Source organism: Rissa tridactyla, chromosome 1, assembly GCF_028500815.1.
Source record: "Rissa tridactyla isolate bRisTri1 chromosome 1, bRisTri1.patW.cur.20221130, whole genome shotgun sequence".
NCBI classification, from domain to species: Eukaryota; Metazoa; Chordata; class Aves; order Charadriiformes; family Laridae; genus Rissa; species Rissa tridactyla.
Window position 1 is genome coordinate 143522163 of NC_071466.1, and position 26093 is coordinate 143548255.

The window sequence follows — 26093 nt, forward strand, 5'->3', positions numbered from 1 at the left end:
CCACAAGCTATTACACTACTGCCGTTGTGTCAGAGGAAATGGATTAATTCATTTCCTCTCCAGTAACAATATCACGGAAGATAATTTCTCTGGATGAAGTCAGGACTGATGAAGGTGGCTGTTGGATTGAGGTGGCTAGATACTCAAATGCCTATGTCTGTGAGAATAGATCCTTTCCCCATAGATCTCAAACTCAATGTCTTCTCAGGGGGTGCTCCTTCAAATGGTTCCTGCATCCTGGAGTGCTGTCCCACTCCTGTCTCTCTGCCAGGCCTCCTTTTCTTCAGCTATGCCAATGCTGGGTGGAGTCCCAGAATGTGGAGCTCAGACTTTAACAACCCATCTGAGCTTCCAACTTATGCTGCACGTACATTTACCTGTCCCAGGTCCATTTACCTGTCCCAGGTCCATTTACCTGGCCCGTGGAGGTAGCTTTTTCTGCAGGTGGAACTGAGGGTTAGATAATGCCTGTTGGACTCTCTGGGTCCTGCTACAGATTGAACAGAGAAGGGCATGAGCTTGTCTCTGTCCTCTTTCGTGGAACATTAGAAGAGAATCATTTACTGGTCAGATCACAGGCACCAGCTGTGACTGAGTCTGTTTGCTAATGAATCCAGTCTCCCCCTCCATCGTCTGTCTGTCCATCAAGCGCCCAAGGAAGTGGTGGTTTTCTGAAGGTATTAGAAATGGCTGCTGTTCATGCTAGTAGGGAAACTAAGTACGCATTTCAGTCTTCTCTAAACGCTTGGTGGTGATTCTTTTTAGAATTTGTAAAAACAAGCTGTTCATATATGCTCTAAATCATGTGGGAGACTATGATCAGTGATTGGAGTTTCCAGAACTGAAGTTACAGTACTTCTCTATGTTTCTAAAGGAGAAGTTTTCCTGTTAGAAAATGAAAATGTGTCAAAGGTAAAATATGGCTTAGGATATTTGGTTCTGAAAAGCAAAGGCAGGTATCAAAGCTTTTCTACCATACAAAGTTGTCCTTGAAACCTACCTTGTTTCTGCCCAATCCCATGATTGGCAGAATGCTTTGGATTTACAGCATGCAAACCTGGAGCTTGGCAGGCCCCAGGATGCCCTCAGAGCATCCAGGTTTTTGGTTATAAATCCTGCAGCCTTGGGAACTGCAGGTATTTTGACTTGCTGCAGTCTGTAAGCTCTTTGTTGTGGAACCAGGAACATGGAAGTCCTGAGAACTCCCATGTTTTTGGCTCTCGTGTGATACTAATTTCAGTTTGATTTTTTTGGACATTCTTTTCCCTTTAAGCTTATTCCAGAATCAACTGTGTGAGGTTTTTAATCTGAGCTTTCATCTGTATGCAACTCTGTATGCCAGAGTCATAAGCTACTCTTTCCAACTCTTGTTCCATATTTCTTTCTCATGGCCTTCCAGGATTCAGAACAGTGACTGGAAGGATGCAGTCACTGAGTTTATACTCAGAAATCTCCTTCTTTTTCTACCCTGAGTGTACCCTGAGGAAGGCTTGTATAAATGATTTCTTGGTCAATACCATTCAAAAGAAAAGAATAAATTTTAGAAGCATATCCCTCGAACACTTGATAGCGTGTGCATTTGTGTTCATCTCTGCAGGGCTTAGTATTGTCCTGAAGTCGTGTGTTAGGGTTACTAAAACTCACGATTTCTAAAAATAATTAATTTGAAAATGGTGCAGTGGTTAGTGTACTAGCTGAGGCCGCGGAAAGCACAGATTCAGTTTGCTTCTCTGCCAACAAGTTCTTATTCAACCTCAACAAATGTCTTGGTCCTTGACTTCCCCATATTAAAAATCACAACAGTACAGAGTCACAGAATGGTAGGGCTTGTAAGGAACCTCTGGAGATCACCTAGTCCAACCCTCCTGCCAAAGCAGGTTCACCTGGAATCATAGAATCATAGAATGTGTTGGGTTGGAAGAGACCTTTAAAGGTCATCTAGTCCAACCCCCCTGCAGTAAGCAGGGGCATCTTTAACTAGGTGCAAGACCGTACGCTTGTCCTTGTTGAACTTCACTAGGTTCCTCTCCGCCCAGCTCTCCAGCCTGTCCAGGTCTCGCTGAATGACAGCACAGCCTTCTGGTGTGTCAGCCACTCCTCCCAGTTCTGTGTCATCAGCAAACTTGCTGGGGGTACCGTCTGTCCGCTCATCCATGTCATTGATGAATATGTTGAACAAGACTGGACAAGTAGCACTATGCTACATAATAGAAATTGCAAGGTAATATATATAATAAGTTGTAAACCGGCTTGAATGTCGTGGTGACTGGATTTTTTATTTTCCCTTTTTAAAAACTCCTAGAGTTTCCTATTTTCAAGTCAGGGATCATGGGGGACCATAAAAAAAACTTAAGATATTTTTGCTTAGCCTTCAGCATTTGTTCTTGTTCTTGCCTATTGTAGTCCCTCTTCTTCTCACTGGGTCAGAAAGATCATTTGAGGGGAATGCCTTGTAAAATGATTTGGAACAAAGGGAAAATAACACATAATTTTTATATATTGCTGAAATATATTTTATGTCTGTATTATGTCTTTGTAATTACATGGTTATAAATATGTGTATAAACTTTGTTAGCTTTTGCTCTGTTTTGCAGCATGGTTCCACAAGCCAGTTATGCAAAAACAGCTGAAGAGGGCAGAAAGAACAGAGGGCTTCAGGAGCAATGTAGCTGGGTGTAATTGGCACTGAAGTTCTGGTGAGATAAAACTACAGCTGAGAAATTATATTAAATATTTTGTGACTTACAATAAAAAAATGAAGTGTTGGGATCTGTATTTTGAGGACTGTGGTGGACTGTTCCCAGGAGGGAACCAAGTTCCAGTAGGAGAACCAGTCTATGTTGTTTGGGCCTTGTTACTAATACCCTTTCTTTCCATTTTTCTGATTACACCCCTTGTGACATCCATTTTCAAACCTAGTATCTGAAAGTGGCCTGAATTCTTAATACTTGGCTGAGCCATTTAGATGCAATGGACTGGTGTTCGCTGCCTCGTCCCAGACATTTGTGTGTGGGACTGAAACGATTTTCTTGATGTGGAGACATCTCAGCAACAAAATTCTGTGATTCACTAATCAAAGATTAATGAAGTACAGAGTGAGCTTTTGAATGTTTTTCATGCCCTAATTACTTATCAGAGGTGAGATCCGTAGTGAAGCAAAATGTGTTCACATGCTGAGGTTACGCTGTCAGGTGGGACCACCATAAGGTGCTGTTTAATGGCCTTGCAGCGTCACCTACCACTGAAGTCTCAATCAGAGGCAGAGTTAAGTGCAATGTGCTAGTCAAAACAGCTGGACGAACTAGTTACAGCTTTTTCGTTGCTTATTTTTTCAACAAATAAGCAGTTCTGTGTGATTTATTAACTGAGCTACATAAATACTGAGTTAGAGTTCGAGCAGGAGGAAGAGGCATCTAATCCATAAAGCTGCTCTGTGTCTGCAAATTCAAGAGGCGGAACGTTGCTGAAGCATGTAAAGTCTCCTTGGTGGCAACAGCACAACTGTAAGAGGGTCATGTGTTTCCTTTGTATGCAGCGGGAAGGGAGGCTGATCAGAAACCGCGTTTGCCATAGTGCTCGTTAATCAGGCGTGGATTTGAAGCTGGCTATCGGCTATACGTGTGTCTTAGGTTGGTTGTTCTGCACTATAAACTGTCACGTAGATCAGTCACGGAGAATTCTTGATGGAAGATGTATTGCAGGTAATGATAAAGAAAACTAATCTTTTGTTGTATTTGAAGGCAAAAATAGAAAATTGGAAAGCTTCAATAAGGTCTAATAATGAAAACTTGAAAAAAAATAAGCTTGGATGGAGAGTTACGTTGCTTTTTTTTTTTGTACCCACTCATAGAAATGTTTCCACTACTTACAAACTCTGACTGGATTTGTGGAAATTTTTTATTACAAAATATTCTTTCAGTTTTTTAACCTTGAGGAGGGCAGGTTAATTATTATTGTTGTGTAACTTCATGTGAGAAGCTAAGGCAAATACTTATATTGCATTAGTTTTCACAAGTGCACAGCATTTTTTTTTCTTTGCTGAAGGTAGTCTATGTCAGTGTTAATTTTATGGCAAACCAATGGATGCAACAGGAAAAAATGCTTTAAAGTACTTGTGCATTTTCATAGTCTTTTGGCTGAGAGCTCAGTTTTGTGTGACAAATAAAAACCACTGAAAAGTATCTAGCTGCACCATAGGATTGCAGTGGCACTTTACACTGCCAGTACGTGCATTTTCAAACAGAAGTGTTTTTTTCAGACTTGTAAAACCATACTCAGACATTAACCTTCTGTTTGAATGCGACTTATCCTGCAGACTCTGGTGTCTGAGGCAGGTACCTGGCTGTGGCCTACAAGCCTCTTCCATGGTTTTTCTGAGAAATTTGGTTCTTGATGACTGCTCACATTTTGCTGAGAAATTTGGTTCTTGATGACTGCTCACATTGAAGTTTGTGCGTGCACCATAGACGTGTACAGAAACGCCCCGCTCTACTTTGGTCACTGCTAATTTATCGTTTTGTTTTTTTTTTTTTTCTTGGGTGTTTTGTGTGTAGCCTTTTCTGCTGTCATACACACTGCTGAGTGGTTACCTTGCAGTCGCCTTTCTGATGGACACATTTGGTGCAGGTAGTTCTGAACTGACTTTTGGTAAGCAAAGTGAATAAACGCTGTTGATGTAGGCCCTGCCTGTTGTTAAAATGGTACTCTAGAGCACAAGAGGTGAGAGAAAGGTATACAAATACTGGGTATTTCATGGCATGAAGTACTTTATGGCGGAAGGATATTTTCTCGGAAAATGCCTGTTAAGAAAGGTTAAGGTGTTGATTCTGACGTTGTCACATAAAAATTATAGAATTTTAAGGGGCTTCTGGGCATAGATATCTAAGATTGATTAAATGTTATATTATCTTTTCTCAAAGGTACCTGATAAAGTAATAACAGTGCATTATAATGTGCACGTGAAAGCATCAGTTGAAAATTGTGCATAATTTTTGCTTTTCCTGGTAGCTCTATTTCTTTCATAGTGGCCTCCTAATACGGTTTCTTTCATTACAAAAAGAACAGCATGATCTGCATTTTAAATCTGGTGTATCACTTTGCGCCATCGGTGTGCTGCTTTTACAGTCAGGACAAAACGACGGATTTGGAAGCACCACGCGTGATCTGAAGTGTTCCAGGCACTTACACACATGCACAGTTATGCCCTCTCCGTTTCAGAGTCCTAGCAGGCATGTTGTGCTACTACCTGGAAAAGAAACGTGGTGTTTGGGTCAGTATTTCCAGTTCACAGACTACCTGTGATTAAGATGGCCTGTTGCCATATACAAGAACAATCTCAGACATACTAGTTAAATAGAGTGTAAATAGCTGCAGATTCAGGTATCCTTACAGGAGTTTTAAGAACTGATTGATGATCCTGTGAGAGACAACAGCTCTGGTTATGGTTAATTATATCACAGGTGATAGCGTCACATCGTGTGCGTGTATAACTGAGACGTGCCTCTTCAGTGTGTGCTGGCTGATAGCGTATTCTAGTTCCTTGTCCTGTGTGGCATTTGCTTAAGCCAGGAAAAAAAAAAAAAGTAAGTCACTGTTAATTTAATGAGCCGGGAGAGGTTAGCACTGGTCTGTCTAATCCATTCTTTTCCAGCATTTTGTTGCATTAAAGGAGTATCACTGCCTCACAGTTCTAGCTCATAAACAGCTAAACAGCACTTGACATTTAAAGAGATTTTCTGTTGTGCACTTGTATAGTCAAGAGTAATTCTAATCCTATTACAGATATTATGTCATGGAGGCGTGCCCTGGGGGAGAGGGCTTCTGCTAACTGGCCGGATGGAAAGCAGAGGGGAGGGGCGAGCGGGAGGGTGGATTTATTACTCGATAGTTAGGTCAGGGATTTCTGTGGGAAATGCCCAGTGGTTGCAGTTGCTGATGATTTCACGGCAACAGCAGTGAAACGCAGTGTGCGCTCCGGTAGCTGGTTACTGAATGAGACACCGCAAATGCGCAGAAAGAAAAAAGACAGCGTGTGAGAGAGAGTCAGAGAGACACGGAGTGGAAAGCTGAGAGCAAGGGAAGTGCTCTGGCTCGAGGAGAGTCTCCCAGGTGTACTGCAGAAGCTTTTTGGAAATGGATGCAAGGACCATCTGCTGCCTATAGATTAGAGGGCTGTAGACTAGGAGCAGAGAGAAACAGCTTATGGCTCTTTTGAATAAAAATTGAAGTTCTGCATAACTGATTCATCGAGATAAATCATGAGTATGCTCTTGCATGGGATATTAATGTATAAATCCATGCTACAGATAGACAGAATACAGCCTACGTTGCTATAAAAAATAAAACCAGCAACAATGCAGTTAATAAATTCAGCAGTTATTATCTGATTCACGTACGAAGAAAAAGAGAAGCAAAACACAGACAGCTCTTATCGCACTGTGGCATTTGCAAGGCACTGCATTTAATGCTGAGAGATGCTATACATTAAATCTGACAACTGTGAAAAGAGAGATCATGGAGAAGTCAAGTAGTGAGGATTCTTCAATTCACCGGAGTCCATCTTTGGATAGCAAAGACTCAGATTTCGCTAAACCTTCTACCTCAGGGAGGCAATTTGGTCGAGGTTTTACTGCGGGAGCTTTCTATGGTACAACCGGATCACGCACACAGAGCCACACTGGGGTCGGAACCGGGACCGGCGTTGGGACTGGGACTGGCGTAAAAAGTGACAAATACAGTGCACCCAAAGGCAGCAAATACGTGGTCTTTTACCTGGATCTATCCTTTGTTTTCCTTTTAGAATTTAAGAAGTGCAACATGGCAAGAGGCTGCCTGTGTTGTTTGAAATACATGATGTTCCTTTTCAATTTAATATTTTGGGTGAGTACTGCCTTTTCAATTGCCTTCATTTGTTAGTCTATCCTGTACTGCTGCATTATGTGTATAGTGCATCTTTGAAGCAGTACAGTAAGTTTCCCCCTCCCCTTCCTCTCTTGCATACCTGCTTGGAATTATTTTCAGTGTTAAACTCGTGTCTATCGGGAAAACGTACATGCTTTCCATAGCTTTATTACCACCTGATTACTGTAGTTTGGCTACTAATTCCTCAAACTTGCTGTTCTAATATGTGTTTTGAACTGGGTTATCTAAGAAAGGGCAGAATTGTTGCCCTTTAAGGAAGAGCAGAATTATTGTAGCATTAAAATCCTGCAGTGGCAGGATTTTTGCATTCTGTTGTAATACCTCATTTTGTGTTAAGCTGCAGGTTGATTTAAATTTGAAGTACATTCTTCTTGTCACCATAAATCTCATTTGCCTTTTGTGAACTTCATTTGACAAACTGCTTTTTCATTTGAAGGAAGTTCTGCCCCATTTCTCCAATTAAAAACAATAAATCACACATGTTCTAACTTGTTAAGGTATCGGCATAAATGTGAAATGACTGAAATGGTGCATTAATCTGGATTCAGTTTCATCTGTGGTCGTTCACATTGGCGTGTGAAGTTGGAGACTTATGCTTGCTTCTGAAGGATCAAAGTTGATTTTCCTCCATCGGCCAAAGGGCGTGAGGAGTTGTAACAATGCCTCAGCAACCAAGTTAAAAGTGTAGTGGCTACTCTGAGCACAGTATTGTCACATACAAGGGAGGGAAGGATAAGTTAAGTCATCTGGCAGCTAGGCGTCCTTGGGTGAAGAGTATTGTTGAGGAAATCACAGACCAATTGAAATACTGAGTATTCATTAATATGGCCCAGTATGAAATGGTTTGCTTAGTTTGAAATCAAAGGTCACTGCTTTCCTGATGATTGCAAAGCTTGGGCACGTGAACAAAGCCATTCATGGTTGTGATCCAGAAATATACATTATGCTTCGTGAGTAAAGGAAAACACCATCCCTGGATTTATTTTGGAAAAAGAGGCATTAACAGTCTAGTTCAGATAGCTACTTCAGGTGTTAAGATATCATTGTTCAAATTAGGAGTCTTACTAGCAGCTTCTCTGTTTATCTTGACCCACTTACTAAAATAACCTTTAAGAGCAAGAGTTACTGGGAGATTTGGTACAGTGTTGAACCACTCGTGCAACAGTGAGCTTTTATCAGTAATAGACTGAAATGCTACGACAACTGAACTTGAGGGAGTCTTACTTAAATGGAAAGTAGAACCGGTCAATGAAGAACAGCCGATCAAAATTCGCTTGTGATTTTTAAATTTTTTTTTTCTTTTCTTTACAAAAACCCTACCAGAAAATTGCCTTTACTATTTCTGGAATAAATCACTTTGAACACAACAGATTTATATCAAACTGGGTATTTGACTCGATGCTGCATTACTTTGACACCTTGGAAGTATTTTTTTCATATGCTTTATGATGGGATTAGTTTTGGAACGGCTTTTTCTGATATTGTTCCTCATATCCTCTGTGATCAGTCATTAGGTGTCTCTTACCCCTCACCTCCTTAGACGCAATATCTTTCTTTGCTTTTATCTTCTTCCCAAGCAGTAATTTTCTTGACTCTGCACCAGACCTTCAGAGTCCATTTTTCCATTCCTTGAACTCACAAAAATACTTCAGACCTCGTCTGCGTGCTCATCTCTCTGCTCAGCTCCCACTGGACTTTTGTACAAACACATTGCTGCTTAGGTTAAAACCAGCTTACCATCTGGAACAGTTCTCTAGTGCCCTGTGCTTCTTCAACTCTTACTCTTAATCCCCTTTACACCCTCCCCACCATGTCTTTTGTTGTGAGGCTTATACCACTTTTCTTTCTGTTATTAAACTTTGTTACTGCACCTCTGTCTAATATTCTAAAAATGCTTTTTGTATGAACCAGGCTATACAGAATAAAAATGGTAGTCTAGAATAGTGAATCTGAGACATTATGGAAAAATGCTAAATGCAAGATGTCAAGTACTTTTCAAAGTAGTTTACGACAGAAATTTGATCCATCAGCCTGGTTTAAATTGCTCAGAAGTCCCCCTTCACTTTATCTGGCTTACACTCAATTTTGCAAGCCCATCTTGATGTTCCCGTGCATCCTTCCAGAGGACTGCAGTCTTGTTAAATTCTTACTGTTTTTTTTAACCAGGCTATTTTATTGTCTTGAGCCATTCAAATGAATAACATTATCATCTCTTTTTACTCATGGAAACACAAGCTAGAATGAAACATACTACGGGCAGGTGTTCTGTAGTTTGCTGCCTCTGGCTTTGTACCTGGAATCTACATTAGTTCTGCTGTGGCTGTCTGACAGGTTTTGGACGTTTGGCGCTGTATGTGCTCCACGCTGACACTGTGCACTTGCAGTATCTCTCACTTGGGCCCTGAACTCTCCTGCTAGCCCAGGCCTGGGCTCCACATATGGCTCTGCCAGTGCCTTCCGCTCTCCTACCCTGTCCTGAAGCACTCCCTGCTATTTCAGTCCTATCTTTCTTCTTAACCCATTTTTTCCATTCCCAGGTTTGCCTGTTCTCATTGCTTGCTTCTGAATTTCTGTTAAGAAACCCAAGCCCAAAACCATGGAGTTGTGGCCTGCTCTTGAGCAGTGACTGTCATCTTTTGTAATGCAAGGTGCTTTATGTTTAAAAAGAGACGACTCATTTTTAAGGATGAAATTTTCTGAACCTGTAATTCAAAGCAGAATGAGACTCCTGGTCTTCAGAGGTGAGGAGACCACTTCCACACTGTTATCTTCTGACAAAGGCAAAAAGCGTTTTGGTTTGGTTTAGTTTGGTTTGTTTTATACAGGAACCGATTTAGGCAACTGGAAACAGAGGTGGGAAAACTGTGGTTCAGGAATTCTTTAAACAAGTGCCAGTCTAGCTGCTGTACAGCTGCAATAGGCAATCCGGTTGACCAGCTTGCTTGCCCCAAAGCTATGTTGTCCTGAGCCTGTGGTAGCCTGTCTCATGGGAATTGGTGTTCTGCCATATTAAAATGGTGTTTCTGAGATGCTTCCTCTGAAAATGAAGACTGATATCCTTTGGCATCCCACAATGCTGGGCACTATTGTCTTGAAAAATTGTCAGTGTTGGCCCAAAGAAGGGTGTTTGATAGTAAAAGAAAAAAAATAATATCTCTCTCCATTATTTGCTTCTTGACACAAAGGCTGGGACCTAATCTGTCCCTCATGTGGCAGAGACTTGTACTACTCCTTCAGCCTGGCAGCCAGCTCATATATATTTGAAGACCAATGATATAAGTATATTATACACATTATTTTATATATAAAATACATTTTATCTATTTTAATAGATATACATATATTAGTATACACATGTATACGTTTGAAGGTGATGGAGAAGTGCAGTGGTTAGTGGATTCTCTCTGTCATTACGAAGCAAACATACTGTTGATGTGATGATTGCGATAAAAAGGTGGTGCCTTGTTTCTGCCCAGCAAGAATTCAGTGTTAGTGAATTAGATTCATGACAACAAAATGCAGGTTTTGAAAATCAATAGCACGTGTACTAGTTAACGTGGAAGGATCGCCTATGAGTTCTGCAAAGTTACCGCCTAGCAGTAAGTTGAAACAGAAGGTGTTTCTCCACCATATCACTAAGAGCTTCAGGTATTTCTCTGTGGCCCTCTGATTCTTAGCAGTTGTTCTTGGCCATCTGGCATTGCTTTCTTTTAGAGATTAGGAAAGTCTGAGCTGAGGGTTAAGGAAGCTTATAGTATTTAATTGTGTAGCTAGGATGATGATTTACACTGTATTAATCCTAAGTGCATAATATGTTTTGCAAAGGGACTGGGCAACCACAAATGTTAGTTGATTTAGTCTGCCTTCAAGAATATTTATGTGCAAACATATGGAGATTGCAAAGTAGCCAATATAGCTCTGAAGAAGAAATAAAATATTGATTTTTGCTTCTACAGGTAGCAGCTTAATTGTCAAGAAACATAATCCCCAAATATAAACATTAGGGTATCTGTCTCTCTAGGGTAGATTTCACTTCACTGTTTTATTAGAGAAAAGGATTATGTTAATTATTTTCACAAAATGTATCAGAAAGTCTTACTGGCTATAAAATGCAAATCCTATAAAACGTAATTTTTTAAAAGATATTTGACATGTGAAATGCAAATTTCATAGGGTCCTAAAAAGGAAATTTTGAAGTTATAAGAATAACCTATCAAAACTTCACTAGAGAACTTTGCAAGTAAATGGTAGTCATGGTTAAATTTTGGGTTGTTCTGTTCATTTAACTACGGTTAGTGAGTCCACATACAGTGAAGCATTCATAATACACATCTTGTTTGGTTTTAGCATTGCTTAATTTTAATATAAAAATGCATTTTATTAAGGGGAAGAGGAACATATGGCAAGATTAGTAAATCTCTGATCTCCTCTGTTTCAGGAAGAGCTGAGGAAAAGCTAAGCGTAGTAAAGAAGATCCTTAATATGGTTTATTTGTTAAATTGTTTATATTTAAAGTACTAAAAAAAATCTGATAGGAATAATACCTATTTATTAATGGCATAATTATAAGCAAAAGTTATCATTTATCTAAGATAAAAGAAGTCAAATTTACAAATTCAGATATTTAATATTCAGTTTCAAAGTAAATATTATAATAGGTAGGGAGTGTTTCCTTCCAAACAGAAGAGAAACAGATGAGCTGGAAACTTGCTCGTCTAGAAGTAGCAGGAAAATTCAAATACAGTAAATTTTTCACCGATACTCTGTTATTAAAATAATGGATAAAGACTGAATAGTCTATTTTCATGAATAGTATTTTTCTGCATTAATTATTTGTCTAATTTAATTTTAATTAATTTTTTTCCCTGTAGATTAAAAACGATGTTGTGTGTTTATCAGTGAGCATAAAGACAGTAGCACAGCAGCCATGCAGGTCACTTTTTTACTGAAGTCTCAGATCAGACTGGCGTGTCCGTTCTCTGGGTCTGGCTGCTGTCAGAGCTATTGGTACTGCAAAGCAGCTAAGAATTTTAGAATGGTTTGTATAAGGTAATCCATACTTATTTATACCAAGCTGGAACATATACTATAGGGCACTGTTTAGTTTGAAGTACAAAGCTTGAACGCTTAACTGAGCCTGTTAACAGACAGTTAAATCTTGTGAAGGGAGTTTGTCCCTATGCATAACTGAAAGTTAATCTCTGAGGTTTAAGAGGGTTGGACTGTTTCTCCTCGAAATGAGAAAAAAATTGCTAACTACAGACAGCTTAGAACAGGAAACCTATTCAAAGTCTCTCTTTCTTGTTGTCCTCCCTGTGGCTGCATTATCTGATATTCCCCATTTTCTGACACAGGGAATAACGTCAGGGAGAGACAGTGAGTGACCCTGGGATGCTTGTCTCTTGACATAATAATGATATTTACTTCTGTACTATTTTGACTCTGATGACATAAGTCAGCAGTGCGGTGACAATTGCGATACAATCCCATGAAAGTAAAACTATTGAAAACCAACCAACCAACCAAAAACCAAAAAACAAACAAAACCCCAAACAAAACAAGCAAGAAAGTGAAATCTGGAAAAAGCTAAAATCTTCAGCAGGAAGAATTTGGTTTTTAGTAGGGATTCAATAAGCTGTGAAAAGATTTTAGCTTTTAGTTTTAGTTTTCCCCTCCAGTTGTTCCCCTCCACTGTTGGTGTGCCTGTGCAAACATCCACCTCAGCGAGGGACAACAATCAGATAAACGTTTAAGCATGACAGCATTTTGGCTGGGAGGAGAAGGTTGGGTAATATTTAGTTCAAATGGTGTGGCGTCCTAATGAATGTGATGGAAATAAAGTCCATATAAAAACCTGGACTATGACATTACAGAATAATATTCAAACATGATTTGAGGCCTGAGACTAGTTTTAATTTAAAATAGCAAGGTTTGCTTCAGGGCTGAGTTAGACTGGTTAATCCAGGTGGTGAGGGCCCCATAACTGATTTTAGGGTCTAAGCTGTTTCAACTTGATAGGGAAGACATTCGATATACCATTTTTCACAGTGTTCCTCTCGCTAACTGCTCTTCGCTAACACCACATGCTATTCAGGTTGTTTTAGTTTTTTGGTGTTTTTTTTTTTTTTAGTTATTTTTGTTTTCCTTCAGTGTGGAAATGATTTTACTCTAGCTGTAGGTCGGTGTGAGCGCCACTTGTGTCCGTTACTTTGGATAAATGATGAGTTGATTCATGACTCAAAAAGCAGACTTATTGTATACATCTGTTATAATGGAGCCTGCTGGACGTAGTTTGATCATTTGTATATGAGGCGGTTTATAGCCAATGAAAATGAGAAGCAGAAAAAGAGTTTCAAGTTGGAAAGCAAAGTACTCCCCTCCAGTCCTCCCTGTTCCGCCATACTCTCAGAGCTAAACCTTTCTATGACTTAGGTTCTGTTCCTCATATCCTCCAGCTGTGAAACCTTAAGCAAATTCAGTGTCTCAATTCCCCTAACTTTTAAAAATAATGATATCAACTTTTATACAGCAGTGGTTATAGTAATGGGGTACAATTATTGTTAACTTTCAATAAACTTAATAACTGTAATGTATCTTACTTACCTCTGGACTCCCAGACCCATGCAGAACATTTCAGTTAGCTGCTTGATTGGGTCTCTGTTAGCATGCTCGCTTTTTATCTATTCCTGCTACCTTCTAGGTAAGTAAGCCTGCAAGAAGATGATCCAAAGGGGTATAACCTCTCTCATGCGAGTAGAGGATGAGTTTGTAACTCCATTATCTGGCTGTCCAAGGAGGCAACTAATTTGCTTATTTAAATGCTGCTGACATGTCCAGCTTTTCATCCACCAGTACCCCCAAGTCCTTTTCCGCAGGGCTGCTCTCTATCACGTCATCCCCCAGCCTGTATTGATAACGAGGATTGTCCCAACCCAAATGTATGACCTTGCACTTGGCCTTGTTCAACTTCATGACGTTTGCTCAGGCCCACCTCTCTAGCTCGTCCAGGTCCCTCTGGATGACATCCCGTCCCTCTGGCATGTTGACTGCACCACTCAGTTTGGTGTCATCGGCAAACTTGCTGAGGGTGCGCTTGATCCCATGGTCTAAATCATTGATGAAGATATTGAACAGCACCGGTCCCAGTACAGAACTCTGAGGGACACCACTTGCCACCCCTCTCCATCTGGACATCGAGCCATTGACCACCACAATCTGGATGCGACCATCCAGCCAGTTCCTGATCCACCGAACAGTCCACCCATCAAATCCGTATCTCTCCAACTTAGAGAGAAGGATGTTGTGGGGGACAGTGTCAAAGGCCTTGCAAAAACCCAGGTAGATGATATCCGTAGCTCTCCCCTTGTCCACTGATGCAGTCACTCCATTGTAGAAAGCCACTAGGTTGGTCAGGCAGGGCTTGCCCCTGGTGCAGCCATGCTGGCTGTCTCAAATCACCTCCCTGTCCTCCATGTGCCTTAGTATAGCTTCTAGGAGGATCTGTTCCATGACCTTCCCAGGCACAGAGGTGAGGCTGACAGGTCGGTAGTTCCCAGGGTCCTCCTTTCTACCCTTTTTAAAAATGGGTGTGATGTGTCCCTTTTTCCAGTGGCCAGGGACTTCACCTGACTGCCATGACTTTTCAAATATCCTGGAGAGTGGCTTGGCAACTACATCAGCCAATTCCCTCAGGACTCTGGGGTGCATCTCATCAGGTCCCATGGACTTGTGTATGTTCAGGTTCCTCAGGTGGTCACGAACCTTGACTTCACTTACAGTGGGAGGGACTTTGTCTTGCAGGTCCCCGCCTTGTGGTCCTTCAACTCGGGAGGCATGAGGAGAGAGGCTAACAGTGAAGACCGAGACAAAAAAGTTGTTGAGAACCTCAGATTTTTCCTCGTCTGTTGTTACCTGTTTGCCGTTCTTGGTCATCAGGGAGGGTACACTTTCTTTAACCTTCCTTTTCTGGTTGACATACCTGTAGAAGCCCTTCTTGTTATTCTTAGCATCCCTTGCCATGTTCAGCTCCAGCCGTGCCTTGGCCTTCCTGACCTCATCCCTGCATAACCTGGCAGCATCTTTTCCCAGGATACCTGATCCTGCTTGAACTGCCTGTGCAGTTCCTTCTTGCCTTTTAGTTTGACCAGCAGGTCCCAGCTCAGCCATGCCAGTCTTTTCCCTTTCTTGCTTGATTTCTTACACCTCGGGATGGAGAGCTCTTGTGCTCTATGGAAAGCATCCTTGAAGATCTGCCAGCTCTGTTCTGCCCCCTTGTCCCTGGGGACCGTTTCCCAGGGGGTCCTATTGCCTAACTCCTTGAAGAGCTGGAGGTTTGCTTTCCTAAAATTCAGGGTCCTGACTGCGCTCCTCGTCTGGCACGTATCCCTTAGGACTGTGAACTCCACCAGTGCGTGGTCACTGCAGCCCGGGCTGCCTCCAATCTTGACATCCCCGATGAGCTCACTCACATTGGTAACTATGAGGTCCAATATTGCATCCGTTTGGGTAGGGCTATCTATTTCCTGTCTTAGGAAGTTATCGTCGAGGCACTCTATGAACCTCCTAGGTTGTCTACAGCTCGCCCTGTCACTTTTGCAGCAGACGTCGGGGTGGCTGAAATCCCCCAGCAGGATGAGAGCCTTCGAGCGCAATGCCTCCTGTAGCTGGAGTAAGAAGGTTTCATCAGTAGATTCCCCTTGATCAGGTGGCCTTGTAGTAGACACCAACCACAAGGTTCCCCTTGTTGCCTCGGTCTCTAATTCCCATAATAATTCCACTCTAATATGCATAAGCTTTCAACTTCCTCTTGGCTATTCTTTAGGGACATCTCTTCACACTCTATCCATTCCTTAACATAGAGGGCAACACCTCCACCCCTTCTTCCTCACCTGTCCCTTCTGAACAGCCTGTAGCCATCGATAGCCACATTCCATTCTTAGGATTCGTCCCACCAGGTTTCAGTAATGGCCACTATGTCGTAGCTTTCCAGCAGCACGGTAGCTTCCAGCTCCTCCTGTTTGTTGCCCAGGCTGTGTGCATTTGTGTAGAGGCGCTTCAGCCAGGCTGTTGGCTGTGATGCCTTCTTAGAGGAGCACCCCTTGGGGTGTTTCACAGGTGTTTCCCTGTTGACTTGGACTACCTCAGGACCCCCTGGCTCGTCTCTGTAAGACTTTGACTGTGATGTAGCATCCCCAGCATGCCTTGGGCCAACAGGTCGAAGGCCCTTGCTAGCACGCTGTCCCTCTAACCCTGATGTGTTATCCCAGAGCTTGTCACAGACAAGCCTAATATTATTATCCCCCTCCCCCTTCACATCTAGTTTAAAGCCCTGTCTATCAGCCCCTCAAACTCTTGGGCAAAGACCCTCTTCCCCCTTTGGGAAAGGTGTTTCCTATTTGATGCCAATAAGCCTGGTGCCGTCTAGGCCATCCCCTTGTCAAAAAACCCAAAACTGTGGCAGCGACATCAGCCATGGAGCCGTGTATTGATGGATGGATCAGCCATCCATCCATGACTGGATTCATCTGTTCCTTCCAGTGTTGCTGCCTGCAACTGGAAGGAGTGAATAGAAAATAACCTGTGCCCAAGGCCCCGAAGCCCCCTTTGATTGCTCTTGGTCTACAAGTCGCAGCTTCATCTCCACCTACATGGAAACTCAGTAACGGGTAATAGTTCGAGGACTGTATCAAACTTGGGAGTTTCCTGGTGATGTCCTTAACCCAGGCTCCAGGAAGACAGCAGATTTCCCTATGAGGAGGGTTTACCCGGTATATTGGACCCTCTGTTCCCCTCAGGAGGGAGTCACCAACAGCTATAACCCTTCTTTTCTTCCTTGTGGATGTGGTCATGATACGGGCGGTATGCCTTTCTGACTGTAGAGATGTCTCTGGTGTAGATTGCCCGTCATCCACATCCTCATTTGACTGGTCTTCCTCATCCAGTACCTCATATCTGTTGTTCAGAGGTACCGGGCGGGACCGGGTGGGCAAGGAGAGAGTTCACCCATTGTCCCAACTGTGAACTCGCCTCCATTCACTCCTTTCATTTAGGCTTCTGCCTGACAGGGCCAGGGTACAGGGGCCCCTTGATCCCGGTTACTTTCTGCTAGGTGCTCCTGTTTCTGTTTCAAGGAGGGCAGACCTTGGCTCCAGTGGTCTATTTCTTCTTCAGCCTCCCTGATGCTCCTTAACCTTTCGACTTCCTCTCGCAGCTCTGCCACTGGGCTGAGCAGATCATTCACCTGTTCGCAACATACACAGCAGTTCTCATACCTGCCTCCCATTGCCAGTGAAAGGCTTTTGCCATTGCCATGGTTTGGCCTCAGACGGCAACAAAAGAACCGCGTGCCGCTCTCTCAGGCTTCCCCAATACGGAGAAGAATCGGAAGACAAAGGCAGTTTAACAGAACAGCAAAGGGAACAAGAAAACAACAATAGTAACACGGATAGAGGAATGTACAAACACGATTACGGAACCACCGCTCACCCACCGGACCCGGGACCCCCAGCCTGCTCCAAGCGGCGACCTCTTGCCCCCTCCCCTGGCAGCTCAGCATGGGCATGGCTCACATGGCATGGGATACCTGTGTCCCTGCTGGCCCCTGGGGAGAATGAACACTATACCCACCGGAACCAGGACAGCCATACATAAAGTTAGGATGTTCCTAATGGGCAACCAAGTCGTCCCAGATAATATGGTATACTATACTTTGTAGCTTCTCTGTGTTTATCCCATATAATTCATAAAGTTTGTTTACTTTCAGCAAATCATGGAACTTTGAATCAAAGGAGGAATTCTGCTGGATATCATGGGCTTTGCTTTAAATACCTGGTCTAGTGGAAGGTATCCCTGCCCATGGCAGTGGTTGGAACTAGATGATCTTTAAGGTCCCTTCCAACTCTAACCGTTCTATAAATATCTTGCAGAAATACATAAACCACATCTTCCAAACAAAGTAAAGGAACCTAATGTGGCTTAAGATGGGAATGTTTGCTGAACTTGTTGGGGTGGTCACATAAAACTTAATAATTTTACTATCACTTTACAGAAATGACTGCAGGCACTGAACTCAAAGCAATTTCACCGCTTTCTGAAACAAATTAGCTTTAAATCAACTCAGATCTCCATTCAGCTCAGTCCCTTGCTGCTTAGGAGCAACTTAAATTGCTGAATTTATTCAGCAGAGATAATTGAACTTACAAAGTTTGACTGGGATAATCACTCTTCTTTCCTCCTGCTTTTCTTGAGCTGGGCCAAAATTCACATGACTGTCCAACCCCTTTTTCATTTAACTACTCCATCCAGTGTAGCAGGTATTGTGAATGTTCGTGGGACCCATTGCCAGTTTGAATTTTCAAAGTCATCTGCAGCTCATCTTCAATAACGTCTCTCAAAACTTGGCTCCATGGCCGATAGGTTTATCACTGCTCAGGTAATGCGGGTAGGGATAGGTTTTCCACAGGGTGTGTTTGTGGGTGTGTTTGTGGTTGTCCTTAATCAAGGCATAACCAAGTCCCTATGCCCTTAGTAACCAATCCGAACCCATCTTGAAGTGTTCAGTGTCAAGGTTAACATGCGGGCTCTCCTGTCTCATCTCTCACCAAGAGCCTCCGTGCTGTCTGGGGACACAGGGCCATTGGTTACCCCTCGCGTCCCTTGGAAGGGGATGCAAGCTGAAGCACAGAATGAGTAGCTTTGCCATTACTTTTCTTTCTTTCTTTGCCTCCTTGTATTTGCTGTGGTTTTGTTGTTAAATGCAGTAAAGGAGAATTAACTTCTCAGAGTCAGAAGAATGAATAATGTTTGCAAATATTGCTTCTGTTCTAGTGGGGAAGGAATTCCGTACCCCCGGATTCTTGCTGAATCTACTTGGTCCTCATTGCAAGCTGCATTTAGTACTCCTGTCTTTTTACCTGTCTTCTGACTCTCTTGAATGAAACCCCCTTGTGCTGTTTCTAATGAATGCACCAGAGATACATAGGTTTGAAAATACATTGGGCTAGTGCCTGTATGTCTTTCTTCCTATGTAGCATTGGCAAGTCATGAGGCATCAGGGATTGAATTTGTGTCTTTTTTTGTTTCTTTTGTGGATTTCCCCATACTTCTGTTTTACCTGCATTCTGATACAATTTCTACTCCTGTACATACAAATTGTACGTCAGCAGTAGGCAACGATCACACTGCTGTTGCTTCTTAAAAGTGTATGACACGTTGAAAATTGCTGCAAGGAATTAAAACCAGCAGAAACTGGTATGCTAATCCTTTGTTACTTACAGAATTATTAATTTCTAACACTGTAAGGAGTCGTGGCTGATAAGTATTTTTTAAACTAAAATGAGTGGGCTTCATGGTTTTTAATTTCTTAATGGCGAAGAAGACTGAAACAAGACAATCATGAGCTATGGATGAAGGTAAGATTATGAACAGATGACTATAAGCTGCAGGGGTTCATCAGCTTAACGAATCACTAGTCATTAGCAGGGATGCATTAGTTGCTTGTGTGCACATATCTATCATGCTGCACGTGTGATGCAAAGCATGTGAACTTAAACCAAGCAGTTTACTCTGAAATAATGTGTGTAACGGTTAACAGTGGAAGCAGTTAACTTGGAGTAATTCTGTCATATATAATCATCTTGGTGTAGTGCAACGTACAATCACTGATACCGAAGTGATGCAAAAACGAAACAGAGGAAAAGAACTCGCACTCCACTATTCAATCAAATTTTCTTGCTTAATTTGCTGCCTTAGAGAACTGAAAGTTACTAGAAGGGCTACTTCTGAATCAGAGGTTTGTTCTTTTAGGCTCCTTGATTAAGCACACTTTTCTTTAAATGATGCTGCTGAATACTTATGTTTTGTTAGTAGCCGTGTCACTGCTGAGCAGTGTGGGTTCTTCACGAGACTCATTTCTTCCTCTGTATTGTCTTGGAGAGTTTCGAATCAGTTATGATCTTAAGCAGGTAAGAGAGCTGACTGTCAACGGATTGTGGTTCAGAAATGTAAATATCTCATTCTGTCTCATCTCATAGTACTTTTAAACTAAATTGATGGTTAAGAATCTTACTGTCCTGTACTTCCGTGCACTCCTGCCCCTTTTTCTGCTTCATCTAGCTATCGTTGTGTCCCAAAGAGTGCCTTTTCTTCTGCAGTGTCCTCTGGATGCAAAGACGCAGTTAAATTAGAAAAAATAAACTTTATGTTTTCAATTGCTCTTTCCTTAGAGTTTTGATTGCCCTGTCATCTCCATTTTCACTGCTTTAAGGAATTTACATTACGTCCATTACCATAATCCCGGAGTGCCTTAGGACCGCTTGATATATTTATCCTCACCTTGTAAGTATGGGCCGTGTTTTTATCCTCCTGATAAAGATGGAAAGCTGAGCCACCAAAACAAAGAGAGTGTCTGCATTGGAGCGCAGGGTAGAGGGCTGAGAGCTATTGGAGACCAGAACTAGCAAGTCCACATACACGTAGCGCGGTCCGGCACAGGTCGTCTTGTGTTGAGTTCTGGTTGGCTGTGTGTGCCTGGCGTTGTCCATGAGCTCAGAAGCCCTGCTGATTACCTATCTTGAGCTTGGGTGTCTTTGCAGCAGTCTTCCCTGCACTTTCCTTTCCAGATTAGCTTGGGCAGTGTCAGTTTAAATCTGTCTATATCCATGGTGTAGGTGTGTCCTACTAAGAGACTTGAACAAAGTTAAACTGAAACTGAATCTGGATCTCTAAAGTCCTTGCTAAGTGTCTTAAGCAACAGGCCATCTGTTATGTGCCCCGCCTTGGGAGAGACTTGATGCAGGCAAGCCGCCTCTGAACTCCACATGCTTGTGTAGCATGGTCCACAGGCACAAAACTCCTTTCAGGTGTACGACCCGTACGCCATCCTTTTATTTGACTGTGTACCCCAGAGGTCTAGCATGTGACTGACTTCCAGAAGTACCTAGAAGAGTGAAAGTTTTCTTGTGGCATACAGCGTAAATCCTAAACTTCCCGACACCTGCGAAGTGTCAACTAAGAAAAATGAAGTTCTCTTCTTGAGTTTGTCATCCTATAGGTGACAGTCAAGGTGAAGACTTTGCTGTGGGATGTCTGTCTTTATGGTGTCCATTGTAATATTTTTTTTTTATGATGCCAGACCTGCTAACAAAATAATTCCATAAATGATAAATAAATAAAGCAACATTGTGTTTGAGACTTACAGAAGGTAGAGAGAAGACAAAAAAGTTTCCTGTTGCGTATCTGGCAGTAACAATTCTTCCTACTTTCCATAGCCTCTCAAGCCATATGTTTGTCTTCTACTGTCGGGGCAAAGTTTGTTCTAATGGCTTTTTCAGCAGGTGGAATATTAAAAGAACTCGCTGGTGGGGTCTGTGTTTTTCCAGTGTCAGCATCAGGGAGGATGCTGGGTTTATGTCTTTCAGTGCAGCATTGGTTTTGTGTCTTATGGGATATACTTTAAAATACAGATAGCTCGCATTATCTTTGATCCTGGTTTGTTATTTTTGTGTTTGTTAAAGCTTTTTTAAAGTGTTACCTACCCTGCTCATAGAAGTGACCTGTGGAAGTGTCTGTGTTGTATGACCTTTCTGTGATAGAGCCATCTGTTACTTTGGCAGGTTAGAGTCCCATTTTCTTGGGTATTTTGACTTGTTCGTTCTGCCATTAGGTAGAAATGGAAGCTGGCACTATTGTTGGATTTCCTCCTCATTTTGTTTCTTAGCCCATTCTTCCATTTACAACTTAATTGGCATAAATCATTCTTGTGCTTTATGATTTATTAGATATTAGTGGTAAGATTTCTATCATTCCGCTGTGAGCAATTAAATTGATGATCCAAATAAGCTGCAGTGGGGTTACAAGTTAAGACAGTTAAGAATACTATGACTTCCAGTGGTTTGATTTGTCTCCCATTCATGAGACTCGAATGTAAAACTGCGTATGTTGCATCAGACCAAAAGTTTGCATATCCTGTCTTTGAAAGCAGATGATAAAGACTGCTTAATGGACACAAAAAGAATTGAACAAATTCATGGAACTCCTTTGCGTCATTTATCCTATGGCCTTCCTAAATTCTTTGGCAGTAAGTTCACTTGTTTAATTATGTATTCTGTGAAGAGCACTTCCTTTTAAGCCTACTGCTTGTTAATTTCAATAGATGCTGACAGATATTCCGAAAAACTGAGCTTTCTGCTTGTCACTATCATATTTATTTTATTTTATTTTGTTTTGTTTTGTTTTATTTTATTTTGTTTTATTTTATTTTATTTTGTTTTATTTCTGGAATGGGAAGAAAAATCAGAGAAATTCTAGTTTAAAATGAGGTTACTGCAAAAATAGCATGCTTAGCATAGTGTATGTTTAGATCATAGAATCATAGAAAAATTCTATATTGGTGGGAACCTCTAGAGAACATCTGGTCCAACCGTCTGTTGAAAGCAAGGCCTTAGATTGTGTTACCCAAAGTCCTGTGAAGCTCAGCCTTGAGTATTTACAGCAAGAGAGATTCTACCAGTTCTCTCGGTAATCTATTCCAATGTCTAATTGTTCTTGATTAATTCAATTTGTTCCCTTTTTTTTCTTATAGCCACGCTATAATTTTCCCTGAAGCAACTTGCGTCCATGTTTGTCCTGGTGGCACTCTGCTGGATGGTCTCCAGTTTCTTGAGCTGGGACGACCAAACCTGGACACGGTAGTCCAAGTGCTGAGTAGAGTGGAATAATCACACCCCTTGATCTGCTGGATGTAGTCTTGCCAATACAGCCTCGGGCAGGATTTAAATGCTTATACTATGATTTATGCTGTCCTGGTGTACTGTGGTGTAGCTGTTCACGTCAAGTTTTAGAACTGCAGCATGCATAGCACTCCATATACAGTTGAGTTAGATGAAGAAGCTTTATTGTGAGGACAGAAATGTTTTCTTCCTCCCTTTTGAGGATTTACAATCATAATACGTGGCTGCAATTAGACACTTCCATCCTTTTATTGTTTTTCCCTCTGAGAGTGGATGTGGCTGCCTTCCCTGGTAGCCTCTCCTGAAGTGCACTTCAGCTAAAACACTTCTGCTTCTTCGAACCATTCAGCAGTTTTTGTAGCCGATCCTGCAGCTCTGTCGCGCTAAGCCACACTGAGGTTTAAACTCCATCCAGCTTGAACGTGCAGTTGGCACAAGTGCTGACCAGAACAAAACCATTGATCTTATCACTCCCCCATCCAAGCAGCCACACTGTATGATTGTGGTCTCTAGTACAGTGTATTGATTTTATGCACTGCTATATGCGTTACACTGATTCAAAGTATTTATCGGAACTGCTGACTGCTTTTTTTCCTTCCACAGTACTTTTATTTCTGGTCTGATCAGGGCTCCTGCAGTCCAGCTAGTGCTTGTTTTCTCTGTTATATTTCATCTCATTAACATGGTATACATCGCAGAGTCATGAGATTTTTAGGAGCTGATGATTTTTACTAGGGCGGGGGGTGGGGTGGGTTAACGATTGTGTGGGTTTGGTTGGGTTTTGGGGTTTTTGTTTTGTTTTAAATTTATTTTGTTTTGCTTTGTTTTTAATAAAAAGCTAATTTTTTGTGTGTTCTCTTGCGTGACATTTTTTAAAATGATACTTTATATTTTAGACTTACATTGGGGGAGGTCAGGGAACAGCTAGACTTTGAAAACAACGTGTCTGTATGAAAAATAGTCTATAGAAATGGAGGTGGTGATTTTTTTAAACATTTTATTGAATTGCAGACTGCATGACAACTCTGTGTGTTTCCCAACGGTGTATCTGTTCTGACATGTGTCCTAGTTTTAATTCTTTTTCAAGTTCCTGAATATGTTTTCTTCAGAGGGCTATATTAGAGCCCAACAGTATTTTTTTCAGGATACTTCATCTTGCTTATCCTCACAGAAATAGCTGGGATCAAGCATATTTCCACAGCACACACAGGTCCAGAACATCCAAGAACGCGGGTTTCTCACTTAAAAGCTTCTGCAGCTGTACGTCAGCAGTAATAAATGGTTGACACAAGCCTTTGGGGACAACTTTAAATGGGTGAATGGTTCCCTATTTCGGCAGTCTCGGGGACTTTTTTCCCCCACTGCTTGGATGCTATGTTATGAGCCTGACCCAATCCTTAGTGACAGCTTGTCGGGCTGATTAACGTAGGCTCCGGAGAAATAGCTCTTTGCTGTCCGTTTGATTCATCTCGCCAATAGAATTCACATTGCTGTAGTTCGAATAATAAACAAGTGATTTAATGAGTTCTCCCCCACCTATTCCAAATGACATATCCCGATTGGAGCAGGACATGCTTTTGGAAAGGTGAAATACTTGCTGCATGTTACATGGTGAAGATCCACTGAGTTATATACTTCTCCCGTAAATCCAAATTAGAAAGTTAAGGATGAATTTTCTTCTGTGTCATACAGTCAGACGCATTATCAGAAATGTCACTGATATTTAAATTGTTATTTACTTCTAATTTTTCTGGTTCTTAACCACTGATTTTTTTTTTTCTCTCTGTGCTTCCCACCCTGGAATGTTTTTCTCATAAAACTGTTATTTCTTTGGAGCATACCCTGTTTTTTATCTCGAAAGGTGACATGCAAAAAAATGGGAAAAGATTTGTTCTTCCTCAAGGCTGTCCTTATCTCCTATATCCCACCTTGTTTTGTGGTTCGGTGTATAACTCTTCTGTAGGTGATGGCTATCCGTTCTGCATCTTGGGAGACTCTCAGGAACACACGAGAACGGATAGCATTATGGCACAGCAGGAAGACAGGAGAGTGGAGCCAGAGCAATGTAAAGGAGAATGAATTTATTGTTTGCATCTGGATGGTTTCTATTTCCTTATTATTCAAGAACTCTTAAAACTCCAATTAGGAGATCCTGATTCTGGATCTACAAAGAGTTCTCCAACCAGCCATGTTCTATATGGTCTCTTACTCATGGGAACATACACATAGGATTATTTTTGTCTTTTAAAGCTTTAGTGTGTGCACCATAAAGAAATATGAAAGAAAACGGGGAGAATAAAAGTGTCCTTCATTTCTTCCCCTCTGTCCCTCCCTAGTCTCTTCCTCCTCCTTCCTTTTGTCAGAGTCCACCGCACACAATTTGTTGCCGCCCCAGGTTTAGCTGAGCACTTACCTATCTCTTCTCCATGCCCAGCCTTGCTGGTACTATGTCATACCTGCCTTTTTGTGGTTTGGTTTTGAGTAACTGAGTGGGAGAAGCAAAGATCCTGATGAAGGTTATGATCAGGTTTCTGAGTAATAACAGCTGCTGGCTTATTTGCTTCCTTTCCCAGCCTCCATCAGAGAAAGCTGAGAGGGTTCATTTGCACTTGTGTGAGGCACCGCTTTTATAAATCTGGTAGCACTGTGCTTGCATGCTCACAGTTCTCTGACAGGACTTCAGATTTTTGAGTGGATAATCGGTAGATTTTTTTTCCTGTTTTCTGTTGAAAGAAGCTCAGGACCTTCTAAAGAACCTTCTTTCTGTCTTCAACTTATTGGTAAAAGTTCTAGAAGCTGTAATTACAATACAGCTTTAATGACAGTCTCTGACATTTTTTTTGCTTCATTGCAGCTTGGGGGAGAGAGGGAGGCTTCATTGTTTCTGCCCTGTATTGTCTCCTGCTTCTCTCTGTTCTTCCAAGACTGCGACCTGATGTGACATTCATTTCAGCAGTGGCTCTTTTTGCTGCAGTATCAGTGCAGATTTATGGCTGGTCATTGATGCATTTTCTGGGTAGTCAGCTCAAGGTTATCTGTGTTACAGGATGTGTTGTGTGCAGGTTTAGCAAAGAAAAATGTTCAAACCTAATAGCATAAAGAGGAAAACTAGGCCTATTGAATTATGGCTGTTTAGGATTACATAGCCTACATAGACTTAAGATCTGTCTTACGACTGGAATGCTGAAACAAAAGGCAGTGTACAGAATCAGGAACATATGCTTGAAAGGAAAAACCTTGGGAGCACAAAGCTTGCCCCAGAGACATGACAATATCATCACTGTGCTGGATAGACCCTTAATTATTTTTCCTCTGAAAGATTAGGTAGTATTTGTGGTGCTTGTTTTGCTTAAGTTAAGCTAGGCGTCCCATTTTTTTAACCTAAAAATGCTTTGTAAATACACAGAGCATGACATTACACAAGATTGAGTTTGAGATTGTTCT

At 41.7% G+C, this 26093-nt stretch overlaps 1 protein-coding gene across 3 annotated transcripts in view; it reads left to right on the plus strand.

Moving 5' to 3' along the window:
- TSPAN9 (tetraspanin 9) overlaps window positions 1-26093 on the plus strand; it is a 189599-nt gene that overhangs the window by 73393 nt on the left and 90113 nt on the right. For 2 of the 3 annotated variants that reach the window (XM_054216227.1, XM_054216315.1), the window contains one exon: window positions 6800-6879. In XM_054216227.1, the coding sequence (XP_054072202.1) occupies window positions 6817-6879 (63 nt within the window). In that variant the 5' untranslated portion in view covers window positions 6800-6816. Of the gene's footprint in view, window positions 1-5902; window positions 6880-26093 lie in introns of those variants that run through there. The other variant, XM_054216136.1, reaches the window with a different exon arrangement.